This window comes from Alligator sinensis, unplaced genomic scaffold, assembly GCF_000455745.1.
Source record: "Alligator sinensis unplaced genomic scaffold, ASM45574v1 scaffold1438_1, whole genome shotgun sequence".
NCBI classification, from domain to species: Eukaryota; Metazoa; Chordata; order Crocodylia; family Alligatoridae; genus Alligator; species Alligator sinensis.
The window spans coordinates 730,808-747,596 of record NW_005842773.1 but is presented as its reverse complement, the minus strand read 5'-3'; the positions used below and the strand labels follow the sequence as shown (position 1 = coordinate 747,596).

The window sequence follows — 16,789 nt, the reverse complement described above, 5'->3', positions numbered from 1 at the left end:
TGTGATTTAACTTGAACCGGGAAGAGGTCTGAGACAGCAGTTCTATAAAACAGTTTGACCCAAATTAGTTAAGTTTCATATTACATTTAACCAGGTTTACCTTAAGCTAGTTCCAGCCATTTTTAAACTGGTTTATGTGCTCTGAGCTGTTCTATTACAGGTTTAAACCAGTTTCTGATCACTTAAACCAGTTTATGTGCAACTTCTGTCCCTAGCCTAGGAGTTGCTTATAGTGATGGACAAAACCTATTGAAATGGGTTAAACACCTCACCTAGACCTACCACTTCCCCTGCCCTTATAGCTTACAAGGCCTTCAGTTTTTTTTAAAGATACGTAATTGTTGTTCATCTTCAGCCTTCTCAGTCTCCTAATTAAAAGGGACTGGTCTCTGCATGCCTAGAAAAAGGGTGTTGGGGAACTATAGTTCGCTAGGAGTTGTTGTTTATAGATAAAGTTACAATTTCCCCAAAATATGTTGGAGAGTAGAAGAGAATTGGTAATGGCTGGCGGTAAGGGCAGGAGGAACCTATTGGAGGGAGGCCTGGCGTTTTTTGATGATGATGCAGTTTTTAATGGACGGATGTCACTGCTTTAACAGGAATTAGAACGTGCAGTAGATATGGAACTCTACAGAGCTCATTAGGAGCAGATTTACACAGCACATAGCAGCAGTGGTGACGTGTAAGGAGTGCATGTGCACCCCCTGAGAGCGCTGGTGCACCCTCTGACTGGCCGCGTTTGCTGCTTAGGCAATGGTTGGGGGGGAGGGGGGCAGGCAGGAGTGCCGGTGCCCCCCTGCAAGCACCAGCTAGGTAGTGGAGCGCTGTTGTGTTCCCAGGAGCAGCCACAGGCACTCCCATAAGCAGCCGCAGCAATCGGCCATGTTGTCATCGGCTGTCTCATGATCGGCTGCGGGGGGGCCACCCCCCCGTCCCTGACTGGGTGCTGGGGGGGGGGGGGGGGGCATGTGCCCCCCCTGACTAAAGCAGCACCAGTTGCCCATGAATGGCAGTGCCATGCACAGATGCTGCACACTAACCCTGGGACCACATTAGCCCCCTGCTGACCCAAGTGACCTGTACTGTGCTGAGGCAGCTGTACTGCTTCCACTTCCGGAGCTGACACATGCAAGTACCCCACTTGCCATATAGATGTAGCCTGTCAGGCAGAATCAAAAAGGGACAGATCATTAAGGCCTAAGGCTCTGATCGTTAAACAAGCTATGTGCAGATACAAAGCTTGTTGCAGGCTCAGAGCTTTTTCTAACTGACCTGCTATGCACCTGAACCCCTTCTAATGTTAAACTCGATAGGGCAATTCCTTGCTCTTTGTGTTATGGCCCCTGTGCCAGGGCAGCCGAGGAATTACTTCTAATGTTTTCCATAAATCTTGGACATTTGCTTACTCAAAGGATTTTTGGTTCTGGAAATGTTTAGACACGCCCACACTTTGCTGTTGGTCGGATCTATGAGCTGTGTGGCACCATGGACTTTGCTTTTGTCAGCCTAGTTGATAGCTTGCCAGCTTTCAAAGAGATGCCGTTACATAAATATGAGCATGTTTCTTTCAACAACATAGGAGTAGCATGTGCTGTAACTACTTCTTACACCTCACAGCACACGCTACTCCTTTGTTGTTGAAAGAAACATACTCTTGTATAGAACTTGCTTCATATGAGCATAATTTCTCTGAGGCTGGACTCTTTCACTGTCTTTCTCTGGCTATTTTGCCTATTACTTTCCAGTGACAAATACCTTTTGTTTAAAAAAAATTGTTTTTGTTTTGTTTTGGCTCTTGCTAAGCTTTAGTTAAGATTTATGCAGTCTGCCTGAGGTAAAAATTATTATGAGACAACAATGAATCATAGAATCATAGAAATTAAGGGCTAGAAGAGACCTTGAGAGATCGAGTCCATCCTCCCTGCTCTGGGCAGGAATCCTGCTGAGACTAAATGATCCCAGCAAGGTTTCTATCCAGTCCCTTCTTCAAGACTTCCAATGGATCCATAACTTATCAGTGTGAACTCTTTTTTTTACTTAAATGATTCCTAATTAAATTTATATTTTCAATTTCCCCTGGGATGTTACATTTTAATGGCTCTCCCTTCTGCCACTGCCACCAGAGGGTCCAGGGCTGGTCCTGGTTGCCTAGCTAAACATTTTGGAGCAGTACAAGGGGCTGGGGAATGTGTTTTGAAACTGAGCCTTACATCTGAGAATGAGGACGTGGGTTCCGCTTGCTCTAGCAGCTTTTCAGTTCCTCTTTGTCTGCTGTTAGAGATGGTGTGAGACCCTGACTCTTCCTTTCTCTATCCCCGTGGTGATAGTTCCAGTAGTGTAAATAGTTCATTACTTCAGATAGAAGCTGCTATACTTTCCAGCCCTATAATAAGCTCTGTTTGAGCAATCCCTTTTCTCCTTGTGCAGTCTTACTGAAATCAGTGGAGCTTTGGGTACTGGGCTCTTCTCTGGAGAGTATACTGCAATCTTGAATGTTGATAGATACTTTTTGTCACAGTTCAGATTATCGTTTAACTTAATTGTGCCATTGACTACACTTATTAAGGTTCATCCAATGAAAAATAAACCTAACTGAGCTCCAGATCCTTTTCTTAAAGGTTTAACCTGATCTGCAGAAGCTCCCAAATTGGACAGCTCATTCATTTTGCTTTAGTATAGCAAGATAAGAACAGACCTGAAGCCTCCTTTTGGTAGTAAGGGAGCATCCCAAACTGAAAAGGATTTTCCTTTTGACCAGGACTCCTCTTAAAAAGCCATGTATAAAATAGGGACTTGGACATTGTTCTAATTTTATATACTCTCACTTTGCTAAATTGCTCCAGTCCAGCAAAGCATTTTACTAACATGCTTAAAATTTAAGAATGTGCTGAAGTCCTTTGTTGGATTGGAACCAAGTCCAAGACATAACATATACAATGATTTTCTTATAAATTGGCATTAACTTCTGACATTTTAATTGGTTGAGAAGTATAATAGAAATGTACAGTAGCACCTGACTTTATAAAACTGATTCCTTAAAAAAACAGCATCGGTTATGTTTGGCATCTAAAATATTACTTGTTTTTATTTGTTTGAGCTTGTTGAGTGACTTGGGGGGGGAGGGGCAGGGGGAAGGGATTAAATACACAAAGTACAAGGTAGTAGTCAATTTCCCTTGACCACATGATATTGGTTTCCAACATAAACAAGCCTAGATATGCATATGCGATTGTGTAAGATCACACATGTGCATGCATGCAAAATCAAGGAATCAAAACTTGTGGAAGAGGTGATATCTTTTATTAGATATCACATATCATATATGTTATGCAAAGAGTAAACACTGAATAAAATTTATATACTGCTTAGGAGTACAGTGACATTTCACTGATACTGTCATACTAGTGCAAGTTTCAGTGTGTACACAGTTACATTGGTATTTTTTTATGGATGTACAGGAAGGGGAATAAGATACGTTAGTATAAAGCACCTTTATATAACTATACCCTCAGCCTAGGGTTGTACTGCTTCAATTATATTGGTACAAATTCCTAATGTCAAGTGACCCTAGTAATGAAATTACTTTTTTTCCTTATGCTTTGGTCAGTCGATGTAATGTTTATGCATAAGCGTAGCAAGTTGAAAATCCTTAATCGTGACTTTTGGTTATGGTTATGTTTTCAATTCATTTGTCTCCTGAGCTGATTCCACAAGTTGTATGAAAATCATACAAGAAGAGGCCTCTCTGTATTGACCTTAATTTGTTTTTACCGCAGAGCAGCTCCTCTGCTGCGATAACCCTCTTTGAATATTTGCTGCTCAGAATTCTGAGACAGCTTTTCAGATGTTTGGGTATTTTTGAGCAACCCCTAACTAACGAGATGGCAGGCATAATCACACATCTGAAAGTTATTTGCTTTCAGCTGTTTGTCTGAAATTATAGTTAGCCAAAGAATATGCTGCTTGATTCATTTTCTGCTGTGTAGCGAAGGGAATCTTTGTGCTGCAGCAAAAAAATGTGGTTGTGAATACTGGCAGAGGAAAATGTGTAGAGACATTTCTGTAAACTTCCCTGTAGTTCCAAATAATCAGGCAGCAATGTCATTTTTCTCCAATTCCAGGAGTCAGTTATGAGAGTGGTTCAGGAGTACTTGTGTGGTTGTATCCTAAATAGCTAATGAATTAATTTGAGAACAAACATGTCCTTACACTGGTTTTATGAGGACGGATACTAGTTTTAATCTTCTGACCTCACCTATATTACTAGATACAGCTTTAATGCCAATGTAGAGCTGCTGCAAACCACAGAAGGATGTAGAGACAGTAATATTCAGTATTGCAGCACTTTTGTGTCTTGAGCAGCAGCATGTGATGGCTTTCTGTGGTGGAGGTGATTGGCACACAGTGAATGTGGGCCAGAACAGAGACACCCCCCCCACTCAGGCAGTCTACACTACCCTACTGCAGCTGCTGTTTTTTGTGCTACTGTCCATTGTCCGTTGCCACTGGAATCAGTGGCATTCACCATGGGGGTGAGTCTTGGCAGTGATTGCAGTATGAAGGTGTGAGAGAGCCCACCAGGTTTGGGAAGCACTGGCCTAGGGTGAATAAAGTGGTACGCAGTGACAGCGGGGTGGCCAGGTCACAGTGACTGGCCTTAGGGCTGAGCTATATTACTTTGACCTGCCCTTTGCAAAAGACTCAATTGAGCCATTTTTTTTCCTCCCTGGCCTACTAAATATTTAAGCAATTTGTACAGTGTAATGTTTTCAACAGAAGGAACTGAGTGTTACCTTCCTCCCAAAAGCTTAGCTTGAGGTAATATAATTTTGAATAACCTCATGCAGAGAGGAATTTTACCTACTTCCAGAGTGAGTGCTCTAACCAGTTATTTATCAGGACAGGGGCATCAAGCTGATTCAGTCCCTGGGTCAGATCCAGACCATAGTGCTCCTTACGAGCCAGCTCCAGACCCAGCTCTGGTGGCACGACAGATGACATAAGGATGCTACGGAGGTTAACAGTTATTGGTCGTTCAGCTGCCACTGAAACAGTGTAATTAGTGGTGGGTAATTGGTAATTAGTCATGGGCTCTGCCCCTACTTGTGCTAGCTCCTCCAGAGCCACAGATTGAATGACACATGTATGTTACATTAAGGGGTGGGGCAATCTCCTCCTGGAGCTGTTTTTAAATGAAACTTGATCTGTTTAATAGTCTTGGAGTGCTCACCCGACATCACCCAGTAAGTATAAAGGTGAAAGAGTCCTTTGTTTGCAGATCCTGACAGAGCATAGGTGTCATCTAATCACCTAGCTGCTGACCACTACTCAGGCTAATGTACTTCTGGTTACATCCAGAAACAGAATTTTGGACGCTATAGTTAAGCAGCAACTGAGAGATGTTTTGAGAATCACGCTGTTGGTCTTCTGCACTTCAGTCTTTCTGTAGATCTAGTCCCAAATTCATCTGTACACACTTTAACACCAACTAGGGTTAAGGTTTGTTCATAAGGAATCTACTGGAAATCTGACTTCTGATTTGCATCCAGAGGTTGGCTGCCATGTAGAAATAGATTTTAGTTAAACCAATGTACATTACAATTTCAAGTCTTCCTCACAAGTGATTAAATTACTAGGCCTGAGTGTCGCATTCAATCCCCCACACCAATTTTTTTTTGTGCAAAATGAAGAGGTTAATCATGAAATGTTGAGAGCTTCCCCCCAACAATAACAGGGATTAGAGCTGATACTTTTCAGGCAAAATTAAGTGAACTCCGGTCTCTCATAGATACCCGTTGTTGAGGGATAGAGGAATGCACCACCTGTGTTCCTCTATCCCCAATTTACAAGCTGTTAGATACATTCTCAGCTTCTCTATCACATTTGGTCTTGCACCTAAGGTAAGTGGAACACCTGAATTGTAGATCCTCCTAAGCAGTAGGGATTTGGTACAAGGTCTGAAGGTCTGATAGCATAGAAACAGAGACTGGAGAGTTGGTCCTTTTTGGGGTAGGTAGGATTTTGATCGGGGTGGGCAATTATTTCAGGCAGAGGGTCACTTACTGAGTTTTGGCAAGCCATTGAGGGACGCATGACAGGCAGCCAGGCGCAGATAAATATTAATTTTCTAAACTTTTTAGGAGCCTTACGGGCCAGATAGAATGGCATGGTGGGCTGCATATGGCCCACCTGATTTAGATAGATGGATGTTTTGAGGATCAGGGATGTATTTGGTACCCGTGTTGGCCTGAGACAAAAAGAAATGCAGAACTCTTGGACTTCCAGAGTTTTGCATTTCTGTTTTGAAGATCTACTTTTGAATTCTGATTAAAAACCTCTTGTAACACCAGCCAAGCATAGTGAAGAAAACTACTTTATTTTTACACACACAAAATGAACATAAAAATACTATATTCTTATAAAATGAAGCTGAAACAAACCCTACCCGTGTGTACATTGTACACATTTGCATTACACTTACAAGAATGAAGTTTTATTCAATATATATTTAAAGATCACAAGCCCACACTAGTGAAAGATGTATACAAGCAAAAAAACTGGACTTCACAGCTGTGTCAATTCTGGGGTACAGTAGCTATTATCTCACTACTCTCAGCACTGGTAAAGCTCTTGAACATCTGTGCTATTTATTTCACTACAGACTGTACACAAAGCAAGAATAAGGCAAGAATTTATTCAAAGTATAATTCGCAGATAGGATTTGTCATGTGCTGGAACAATTTCACTCTTCAGTTGCCATTTTCAACAAGTATTCTTTGTCAATTCTGAAGAGTCTCCACCCTTCCTCAGTCGACAGATCTGAGGCACCCCTTCTCTTATAGAACCTGATGGAAGGTTCATTCCATTCTGCCACCAGGAAGTGCATACTGCTGCAGCGACTTTTAACAGCAACCTATGGAAATATTACGGAGTAGACTAAAAGACAGACCAATCTCATTTGCTGTATACATGAACTTGGCTATCCTTCCACTAATAGGCTAATAAATTGCAGCTTGAATCAGAGCTGAAATGGATGCCACTAAACAGTGGCTGCAGTGTTAAGTGTGGCTGGTTTCCTTTACCCTATCCTCTGGGATTTGTCTGCTTTCTATTGTGCTTGTCAGAATTAGGATTAGTAGAAACAGTTTATAGGATGTATTTTTCTTTCACTAATGCCACTAAATCCCTTATTTCCAAGTAGTGTTTGAAGGCAGTAGTTTGTACAACCAATAATCAGCACTGATTACATATTACTTGTTTGGTGCTTAAAAAAAAAAAAAAAAAAGAGTCTAATGGAAGAATGAAAAAGCCACAACATACCTGACTCAGCTTCTTCAAAATTTCTGAACCAATGCCAAGCCCTAAAAAGCAAAAAAACCCCCAAACTATTCCAGTAGTGTACTTCTTAAACACACCATTTAAAAAAATATAAATTTTCCAATCTACTACTATAGATTAGAACATACCTCTGTAGTCAGACATCACATAGAAGTCTTCAAGATACAGCAGTTTTCCAATCCATGGGTCATAAGTGAAGTAATACATGGCAAAACCCACAACACAATGTTCTGAAACAAAAAGTTTTATTACTTTAGTAAAAACTTAAAATTTTGTTGCCTTCAAAAAAAAAAAAAAAAAAAAAAAAAAAAAAAAAAAAGAGAAAAGAAAGAAATTAGTCTCACATGCATGTCTTAATGCCTAGGCCATTTCTGTAACATGCAACTATTAAATTTGCAACTATCATAGGCTGGGTTTAGGAATAGAAGTTTACAATAAGCGCAATAAGTTACAGTTAAGACAAATTCCTGCAACCTGAATCAGCCTTAGAAAATGAGAACTTATCCTTCTGATACCCTGCATCTTCAAAGCCAGTGTTACAATTAAAAATAAGCACCAAACAACCAAGGTTTTCTGGTACAGATACATACATACCCTAATGATTTATCAGTATGTCCACTTTGGAATACAAATCAGACTAAGATTGACACGGCAGTTCAGAATCTGGTGACAGTGAGCTCAACTTTGCTTCCTTAGAATCTGAGCATAAAACTAATAATGAATGTAATCTAAAAAGCACTACTTCATCTTCCAATTTCTCAAAAATTGCTCTGTGGGAAGCCAGGAGTGCTCTCTCTCAGCCATTAGCTGCTGTAATGGCATCTCCAACACTGCTTCCTCTGTGCTCCCACTGATAGCATCAGTCTCTCTCTACCCTCAGCAACAGGAAGCTATTATCTACTTTGACCAACAACAATTCCATAGCTCAGCCTGGAAGAGGAGCCAACTCTTCCCACATCATTCCATTCAATCCTAAAACTTGAAAAATTGAAATCGCATTTTTACCATAGTGCTTCGCACATGCTCATAGGAAGACAGTGCATACAGGATTTCTGATCTACCGTGTTTTTTTGGTAAAGGTTTGGGAATAGTACTTGTCCCTGTAGACCTTACCTCATATCATGATCATCTACTTTATTGTGTAACGGATCTTTTAGTTACCTCCCCGCCCATCCATGTACACGGAAGGGCCATGTACATGGCGAAGCTAGAGACTGTAACCTGAAGATTGGGGACAAATTAAAGAAAAAATGTGATTCAACAGAATTACATAAGAGGTAAATTAGGGTCAAACAAGAAAACCATTTAATGAAATGGAATTAAAGCACATTATATTTATTATACCTGGTCTCCCATGCTCTTCAGGCTGGCAGATTACTTAGAAAGCTACTGCAATCTGCACAGTTGCATCTCAACACTTAAACCTTTTCCTCTTACCGCATTTTAACAGCGGAGGCCTTACGTACAATCAGCGGCATTACCTCAGGCTGCGTGCGGCCTGTGCATTTCTCATGTTAAGACCAGGAGCAGCAGCAAGTCTCACCTTCTGGTGTCCACACTTCCTTGGGCACTTCCGCCACTAGGCAGTGGTAGAACGGGTGCTCCCCGAAGCCGTCCTCCAGCAGATCTGCAAGGGGGCAGACATTAGAGCCAGGCACCAACAAGGAATGGCAACCGAGGGGAGCAGCTGACCATGCCAATGAGCACCTTACCTTTCTCAGTCAGTATGACTTGGTCCTCCATGTCCTCATACTTGGCTAGTTCCTAGAAGGGACCAGAGAAGCGGTCAACACTTGCAAGGCTGTGCGCATGCGCAAGCCCCACCCCTTTCCTTACACGTGCAGACCGAGGCCCCAATATTCCCTTGCCTGTTATGTAAGCGTTGGCTTCTGCCCACGCTAGTGCGCAGGCGCGTTCGACTCCCAGGCAAGAACACCGCAGAAGTGTTCCCCCCCCCCCTTACTCGCGCATGCGCAAGCCTCCCTCCTCCTCCGAATGGACTTCCCCCTCTCGGCAAAAAGGGCGGGGGAGGGGGAGATGCCCAGCTCCCACTGCGCACGCACGAGACCCCACCCCTCCGCCCGCACCTTGATAAGGCGCAGCAGGTCAGAACAGTCCTCCGCGCGCGCGGCACGGATATGGAACGAGGCCATTTTCGGCGGCGTTTTCCCCTGCGGCCCCCTCGGCTGACAAGTCCCCGGTGAGTGAACAGGAGGAGCAGCTGCTTCTTCATTCGTGTCCCGGGCGCCTAGTCAGGCTCCGAGCATGACCCGATGTGGCGGTGAACAGCAAGTCCTAAAGCACCCAACTGGAACGGTAGCGAAGCGGCGTTTAGCCCGAAGGAGCCGCGCCGGCCCCTATTTATAGCTTAGGAGGCTCCGCCTCCCCAGCCAATGAGTGCGCCCGCACCAGCGTTCTCAGCCAACCGCCGCGCGCCCGCCGCCGGGTTACCTCACTCTGCTAGTAACAGCCGGTGTCTCGTGACTCGCCGTTGGAGACAGGGGCGCCGCCTCCCCTTAGTGGGGTGCGGGCGCCTCGCTCCCATGCATCGCCCCGCCCCCCTTCATAAAGGGGGAAGCCTTGTTGTGGCCCGCCTGCTGCTGTCTCCGGAGCAGGAAGTGTGTACTCTGGTTGTGTGCCCTTCCTTAGGGTAGGGGTTGTACCCCTCTGCGTGCCAGGCATCCTCCACCACAGTAAACCAGCTCCACCACCTTGACTAATTGAAAGCTACCAGCACGCTCCTCTGGTCCTTGCTTGGCTTGGCTGCGCTCCTCTGGCTCCCAAAGCACAAGCCCTTGTACTGTTTTTCCAGCCAGGCTGAAGGGGCCTGACCTCAGCGCTGCCAGAGCCGCTGCGGCTGGCGTAAAGCAGTGCTTGTCTTGCAGTTGCACAACATGTCCCTCATGCGGGGTGGTAGCGTGGGAGTGATGTACCCGTGATGGTTTGCAAAAGAAAAATCTCTGCCTCTCCTCCCACCGGTGCTCTGGTTCTTTGGGTATGTGTGATATTTTTTTTATTAGATCAACTAAATAATTGGAAAACTTTGTTCTTTGTAAGCTTTTGGGCACAAATGCCCTTCAGGCCTAAAGAGAAGCTGCTGGTTGTCTTCAGGCATAGGGAAAGTCCAGCAGACTCTCTATGGCTGAAGAAGGGTGTTTGTGCCTGACAGCTTGCAAAGAACAATTTGTCCAATTTTCAGTTGGTCTAATAAAAGGTATCACCTCTGCCCAAAGAACCTTGCCTGCCTGTGTCTTTAGACCAACCTGGCTACAACCAACAACCCTTAAAAAGCCCTGCGTACCCATTGTTTCTGCCGCAGGGCCTAGGCAAATGCTTTGGTGCTGGTGGTGGGAAGGAGAAGTTCTGTGGGAAGATCCCAGCCGGCTGCACTCTCTAATCAAGTGCCACAGGTATTTCTAGTAAGACCTGGGGGATTGTGAGGTGTTGTTTAAAGAATTATATTCATGAAAACTTTGACGTTCCAGAAATCCTGTGCGTGAGGAACACAATACAAAAACAACTTCAGTGTTCACAAGCCCTCAGCCTTCTTTTTTTTCTTTTCATTTGTCATACAGGAAACCACACTGTCAGGAAACTGAAATTGGGTAATGTAGAGAAGTACCTAGTTTCTTTTTTCTCAGTCTCATGACTTCAGAAACTAAAATCTGATTAGACTTCTCCCCCACCCTAGCTTCAGCATTTTAAGAGAATTTAGCTTTGCACCCACTTCTCCAGTTGCACCAAAATGTGGTGAGACTGCATTATCCCAGCAAACATGGCTCATTTGGGTTTGTTTTCATATGTATGCTGGAGGGAAAAAATATTGAAAAATCAGAAAGCATTTTGTGGGCCACTGCAGGATACAGTATGCAGATGAGAGAAAAACTAAAAGAAAGATGCTAGATAAATTATTAGTTGGTCTAATAAAAGGTATAATGTCTGAACCAAGAGTTCTCGAATTTTTTTTTTTTATTTAAAATTTTTTTTTTCCCCAGGTAACTCAAATAGTCACACCTCAAAGCCTCCATATAACAGTAATTAATGTTTTATGATGCTAATTGACTTGCTAGTGCAATCAGTTAATTGATAACTGCTGAGTTCAGCAGAGGTTTCAAACAGTCTCATTTTTCCCTATAAATTGGGCAGAAGGAGCCTAGGCTTCGGCTATTTGTTGTGGAGATGATAGCATGCCTTAGTGGTGAGAAGCCTGTATTAAATTGAGAATGGTCAAGGTGTAGATAGTTTACTAACATAAAAATCCAACAAAGACGCTGCTTGAATGATTCCTGTGTAATCCTCATTGTTAGGCATGTTACCCACATTATCAACTGATCTTTTAAATGTGAGATCTGTGGAACTGATGGAATTCATTTTATCATCCAGCAAAAGGAACAGAGCTTTTTAGCATCAGAATTGCAAAAACCTTGGAAGCGAAACTAATGGCAAATAGGGCATGCATTTTCCCTTGACCTCCAGTTAACCTTCCCTCTGGATCACAGAAGTCATCTTATTGATGAGTAGGCAGTCAGCCAGCTCTAAACACAGAATAATTTGAATTAACCTCTCAAAATAGTTTTAAGAATTAGCAGCAGTCTCTGTGTTTATTTTAATTGTTTGTGTTTCCCAAGACAAGGGGTTATAAAGGTTAAGGCTTCAACAGCACTATTCACCTGCTTGAAGTTAACCACAGGATTTAGTAATTGCTAAATGAAGGACATAATGCCCAACCCCTTGTAAGATCAAGCTCTCTGTTACTACTGCTTATATGGGGTGTTGTGTTACATGTGCATAGTGAAGTATAAAAAGTTTCAGATGTAATGCATCTTTTTTTTTTGGGTTCAGGACTTAGATCTGATTTTTGCCAAAACAAGGGACTTTTCTAGTGAAAATCTTATTACAGAAAAGACGCACAAAAATCTAGAACTCTTGGTTCCAAAATGATACCTTTTATTAGACCAACTGGAAAATGGCAAGAAAAGTGTCGTTTTCTGCAAGCTTTTGGGATCAAAGTCCCTTCGTCAGGCTTTGGAAAAAGTGTAGATGGTACAAGATGGTAAAAAGTCCCCATAAGTAGGAAATAAACTTCATTTTTACACAGAGGGAGCTGAAGATGGAAGTCTGTCCCTCAGGGTCCATGTGCATGTCTTTGTGAACTGTGTTGAGTAGCTCTTTGATGTGTTGATCAGGTAAAATTCCTTCCCTGGAGGAGTACACCCCTGAAACATGGAAGATGCCGAATTTTAGTCGATTTTGGATTTTAAACTTCATTGCAGAACAACAAAGAAGTTTTTTATGTCAGATGGCAGGCAGGGAGGCCCCTCCAGGGAAGGAATTCTACCTGATCAACACATCAAAGAGCTACTCAACATAGCTCACAAAGATACCTTTTATTAGACCATACTATGAGAGTATCATTTTGGAACCAAGAGTTCTAGTTTTTTGTATGTCTTTTTGTCTCAGACCAACACGGCTACCAAGTACACCCGTATTGCAGAAAATGTTTTTACCAACCAAAAGCGCTTGGATACTGTGGTGAAGAGCCTGATGTAAATGCAAAGATTAGTGATATCTCCTGGGTTAAAATCAGATGTGTTGCAAGTAGATGTAGCTTCACTGACTTGCATACACTAAGTCTCAATCTGGATCCTATTTATGTTCGTAAATGTTAAAACTTTTGTTCATTCCTTCCTGTTGCAGCTATTTTGAAGGGTCAGGACTGACTCTTCATAGTAGTCCTATGCTGAATGATTAACTTCTTCAAATTGCTACTGCGTATCGCAGTAATTAACTTCTGCCATTATGTCTTTGAGGGCCATGTCTGAACCATCTAACTAACTGTCCTAACTAAAAGGAGATCTCTTGACTTTGTTCCTTCCTAGTTCCTCCTGTGAATCACCTTGTCCATCCTGCAGTGGTTTATGTGGGGCTTGTCTTCTTGTCTTCAAACTTAGGGCTGGTGCTCAAATATACAAGACCAGAATGAGCAGAATTTATGCTAGGGATACGTAGAGTTTGCAGGGATGAAAGTCTTCCCACCAGCTCATGAGGAAGGTATAGAGTGACTGTTGTTATACCAACAGAGCTGTAGTGATATGTGGAATCATGGGGACTTAACATTTGGCTGTATCTTTGAATTTTAAAATCTGATTACCATCTTCCAGGATTGCATGTTTTCATTTCTTTTCTTATTTTAATGCAAAGTTTTAGATAAAAAAGATCCACCTCTTTAACCCTCATTTGTGGAAGGCATCCCTTTCATATTAGCAGCACTCTTCATGCCTCCATATATTTGTTCTAGAAAAGAAACATAAAATGACATTGAACTATATCTGTCAAAGTATTTTTTTCCCAAGTGTACTATACTCCCTTCTTAATTGTTCAAGAGCTGCATTTTCCTTACCTGACTGTTTTTGCTGCCCAGACACAATATCTATAAAGTTGTTGTTCTTCACTTGTGAAAACAGTTATCTTCAAATTGTAACAGACTAATGGCACATTTTCCAGTTATGTAAGCTAGTCTTATTATTTATCTTTTGGCATGTTTTATAGAGTATCTCATAATTGGGAAATCACATTATGGCAGCAGTTTTGTAACTTGTGCAGTTTCTACTTCCTAGAACTGATGCAGCCACCTTGCATGTAACCCCCTCTCCCTATCACATGGTCTGCTTAGCTTGGAATGCTTAGAAATCTGGTCTCTGCTTTCCTCTGTTGGATCATAAATATTCTGCATAAAATTTCACTGCTGTCCATATTAAAGAAAGAACCACTTGTTCCTTATTAATGGCAAGCACTAAAAACAAACTTAATAATAACACGTGTAAGGCAAGTTTTCTCCCCATGTCCTTTCTCCAGAGATAATGACATTATTCCTTTATGAGGTATAAGGAAATATACTGGAAAGGCCCAAAGACTCATTCATATTGATGGTCCAGAATTAATTTGATTTAGAGAGTTCAAGGGATCACATGGTTTTGTTTGCTGGGATTCTCTGTCCTGACCTGCATGCACATTTCTGAATTTTCTCTAAGTTTGGGAAGGGAGAGATGGGCTCTATCTTGTGGGCAGGGTGGGAGGCTCAGCTGTAGGAGTTAGTTACAGAAAGTTCGTTCTTTCATCTTTCCTATGGAAGATCTCGGGGACCTCCAAATGAAATCCCATGCGATAGAAACAGGGTTTTGCAAATATCACTGATAAAAGGGGGAGAAAAACAGGTGGTGTTTTTAAGTTCCATGTCCTTTCCTGAACTGCTGTGAAGGTAAATAAACAGCAGTGTCTTATGGTTTTATAGCATTTGAATATAAGGTGTGTCTCTTCTCAAATCTTTTAAGATTAGTATACAGGACATTCTTTGAACTACATCAGTGGTTGTCAACTGGGGGTACGCTTACCCCTAGGGGGTATTTAAAGAGGTCATAGAGGGTATGCAGAATGACTGAAAAAAATTACTGTTTTAAAATTATTAACTTTATTGTATTTATTTATTCAGCAATATCTATTTGGAGTTCAGTTTTACATGTGCGAGTCCCAAAGATAAATCCAAACCAAAATGTTATTTGTTTGGAGGAACTCCAATGAGTGTATGAAGCCATCTTTATTAAAAAGACACTTGGAAACAAAGCACACCAGCTTGGTTGGAAAATGGATTGAATCCTTTGAACGGCAGCTTGAAAGTCTCAAACGTCAGAAGGAGGTGTTTACTCATAGCATTAAAGACAGTGAAAGTGCTCTGAAGGCCTCATATATCTGATATCTCTCAGAATTGCAAAATGCAATAAAGCACATACAATTGGAGAATCTTTGATTATACCTGCAGTAGTGAATATTTGTAAAGTACTGTTAGGCAACAAGCAAGCGGATAAAGTTAAAAAAAGATGCCTGTTTTGGACAATACTGTTTCTCGAAGAATTAGAGAAATGGCAGAGGATGTGGAGGTGCAACTGCTTGAGAGATTGAAAACAGTCTCTGCATATGCTCTTCAGGTTGATGAATCTACAGACATAGGAAATCAGACTGAGCTGTTACTATTTGTTTGCTATATATGGGAAAGGAAGTTGGTTGAAGGCTTTTTGTTGTTGTCTTGAACTGCCAACATGAACAACAGGAGAGGATATTTTTTTTTAAGTCCTTAATCAGTACATAAGTACAAATGACCTTTCATGGGACAGCTGTGTCGGTATTTGCATAGATGTTGCAAGGGCTATAACTGGCAGTAGAAGTGGTCTGATAGTGAGAATACAACAGGTAGCACCAAAAGTTGTTTCAACTCACTGTATCTTGCACAGAGAAGCACTAGCATTGAAAAAACTGGGCCCTGACCTGAATGATGTTTCACTCACTGTTGTAAAAATCATGAATTTCATTAAAGCCAGACCTCTGAACTTGTGAGTTTTTGCTGCTCTGTATAATGAAATGGGTGCTGAATACCACAGCCTTCTTATACATTCTGAAGTTTGCTGGCTTTCCCATGGATCTGTATTGAGGAGAGTGTTTGATCTGCGAGTGGAGTTGACTCTATTTTTGTCGGAGCAGAATTCTTCATTTGTTGATTATTTCAAAGACCCCAAATGGAATGCTAAGCTAGCTTACTTGGCAGACTTATTTGATGAACTAAACAGGCTCAACAGAAGCATGCAGGAACCAAACACTAATGTAACAGATCTCTTTGAGAAAATCAAAGGATTCACAGCAAAAGCACAACGGTGGAATGAACGAGTGGAAATGGGAATAACGACAGTGTTCCTCTGCCTAACAGACTTAAATGATGGAGCATCGGAAGCCACTGACATTTCAGAGGTAATCTGTAGCCATCTAAGAGGGCTTGTTGCTCAGTTTAACAGGTATTTTGGTGAAATGGAAAAGTCACTACAAATCAACCGGAACTGGATCAGGGATCCATTTTCAAGTGATACCAACAAAGAAATGCTTCACAGTCTGAATGTTCATGAAGAAGACAAACTGATTGAACTGAGCAAAGACAGCTTTCTACGTCAGAAGTATCAGGGTTGTGAACAAAACATCTCAAGTTTTTGGTTGGAAATTGAAACTGAATATCCAGAACTTACTGGGAAAGCAGTGAAAGTTGTGCTGCCATTTGCACCATACATATTTATGCTAGTCAGGATTTTCTGCACTGGCTGCTATTAAAACAAAATGCAGAGCAAAATTGGACATGAAGGACAAGATGAGTTTCTTTCTGATATTGCTCCAAGGATAGATGAGATGTGCAAGACCCACCAGGCCCAAGTGTCCCATTGAAATTACTTTTGGCTTATTTTTGGATATTTTGGATATTTTTAATTGACTTTTTTATTTTTAAAGATTTTAGTTTTAAGATATTTATTATTTTAATGATGAAGGTTTTAAGTTACAAATACTGATAGAGACTTTTGAGGGCTGATACCGATCTGATATCCAATACAGCTGCCATCAGGTGGTAAGTCTAGTGTGG

General features: G+C 41.8%; 1 protein-coding gene and 1 pseudogene across 1 annotated transcript; one reads left to right on the top strand and one right to left on the bottom strand.

Annotated features, from left to right (window-relative positions):
* Window positions 1-6,675: 6,675 nt before the first annotated feature.
* SAT1 (spermidine/spermine N1-acetyltransferase 1) lies at window positions 6,676-9,785 on the bottom strand. Its single transcript, XM_006034825.3, has 6 exons — window positions 9,426-9,785; window positions 9,051-9,102; window positions 8,882-8,965; window positions 7,467-7,568; window positions 7,321-7,361; window positions 6,676-6,913 (listed from the first exon to the last, which is right to left on the bottom strand). The coding sequence occupies exons 1-6, from the start codon at window positions 9,489-9,491 to the stop codon at window positions 6,743-6,745; spliced, it is 516 nt and encodes a 171-aa protein (XP_006034887.1). The 5' UTR covers window positions 9,492-9,785; the 3' UTR covers window positions 6,676-6,742.
* A 5,047-nt stretch (window positions 9,786-14,832) lies between these two features.
* On the top strand, window positions 14,833-16,769 carry LOC106722852 (annotated as a pseudogene).
* Window positions 16,770-16,789: the final 20 nt, after the last annotated feature.

Bases quoted from the DNA above. Each gene is read 5' to 3' on its own strand.
- SAT1 (XM_006034825.3), bottom strand. From the start codon at position 9,491: ATGGCCTCGTTCCATATCCGTGCCGCGCGCGCGGAGGACTGTTCTGAC. The intron at 8,966-9,050 runs GTAAGGTGCTCA...GCCCCCTTGCAG, and splicing joins AGTCATACTGACTGAGAAAG to ATCTGCTGGAGGACGGCTTC. The intron at 7,569-8,881 runs GTGAGACTTGCT...TTTTTGTTTCAG, and splicing joins GGAAGTGTGGACACCAGAAG to AACATTGTGTTGTGGGTTTT.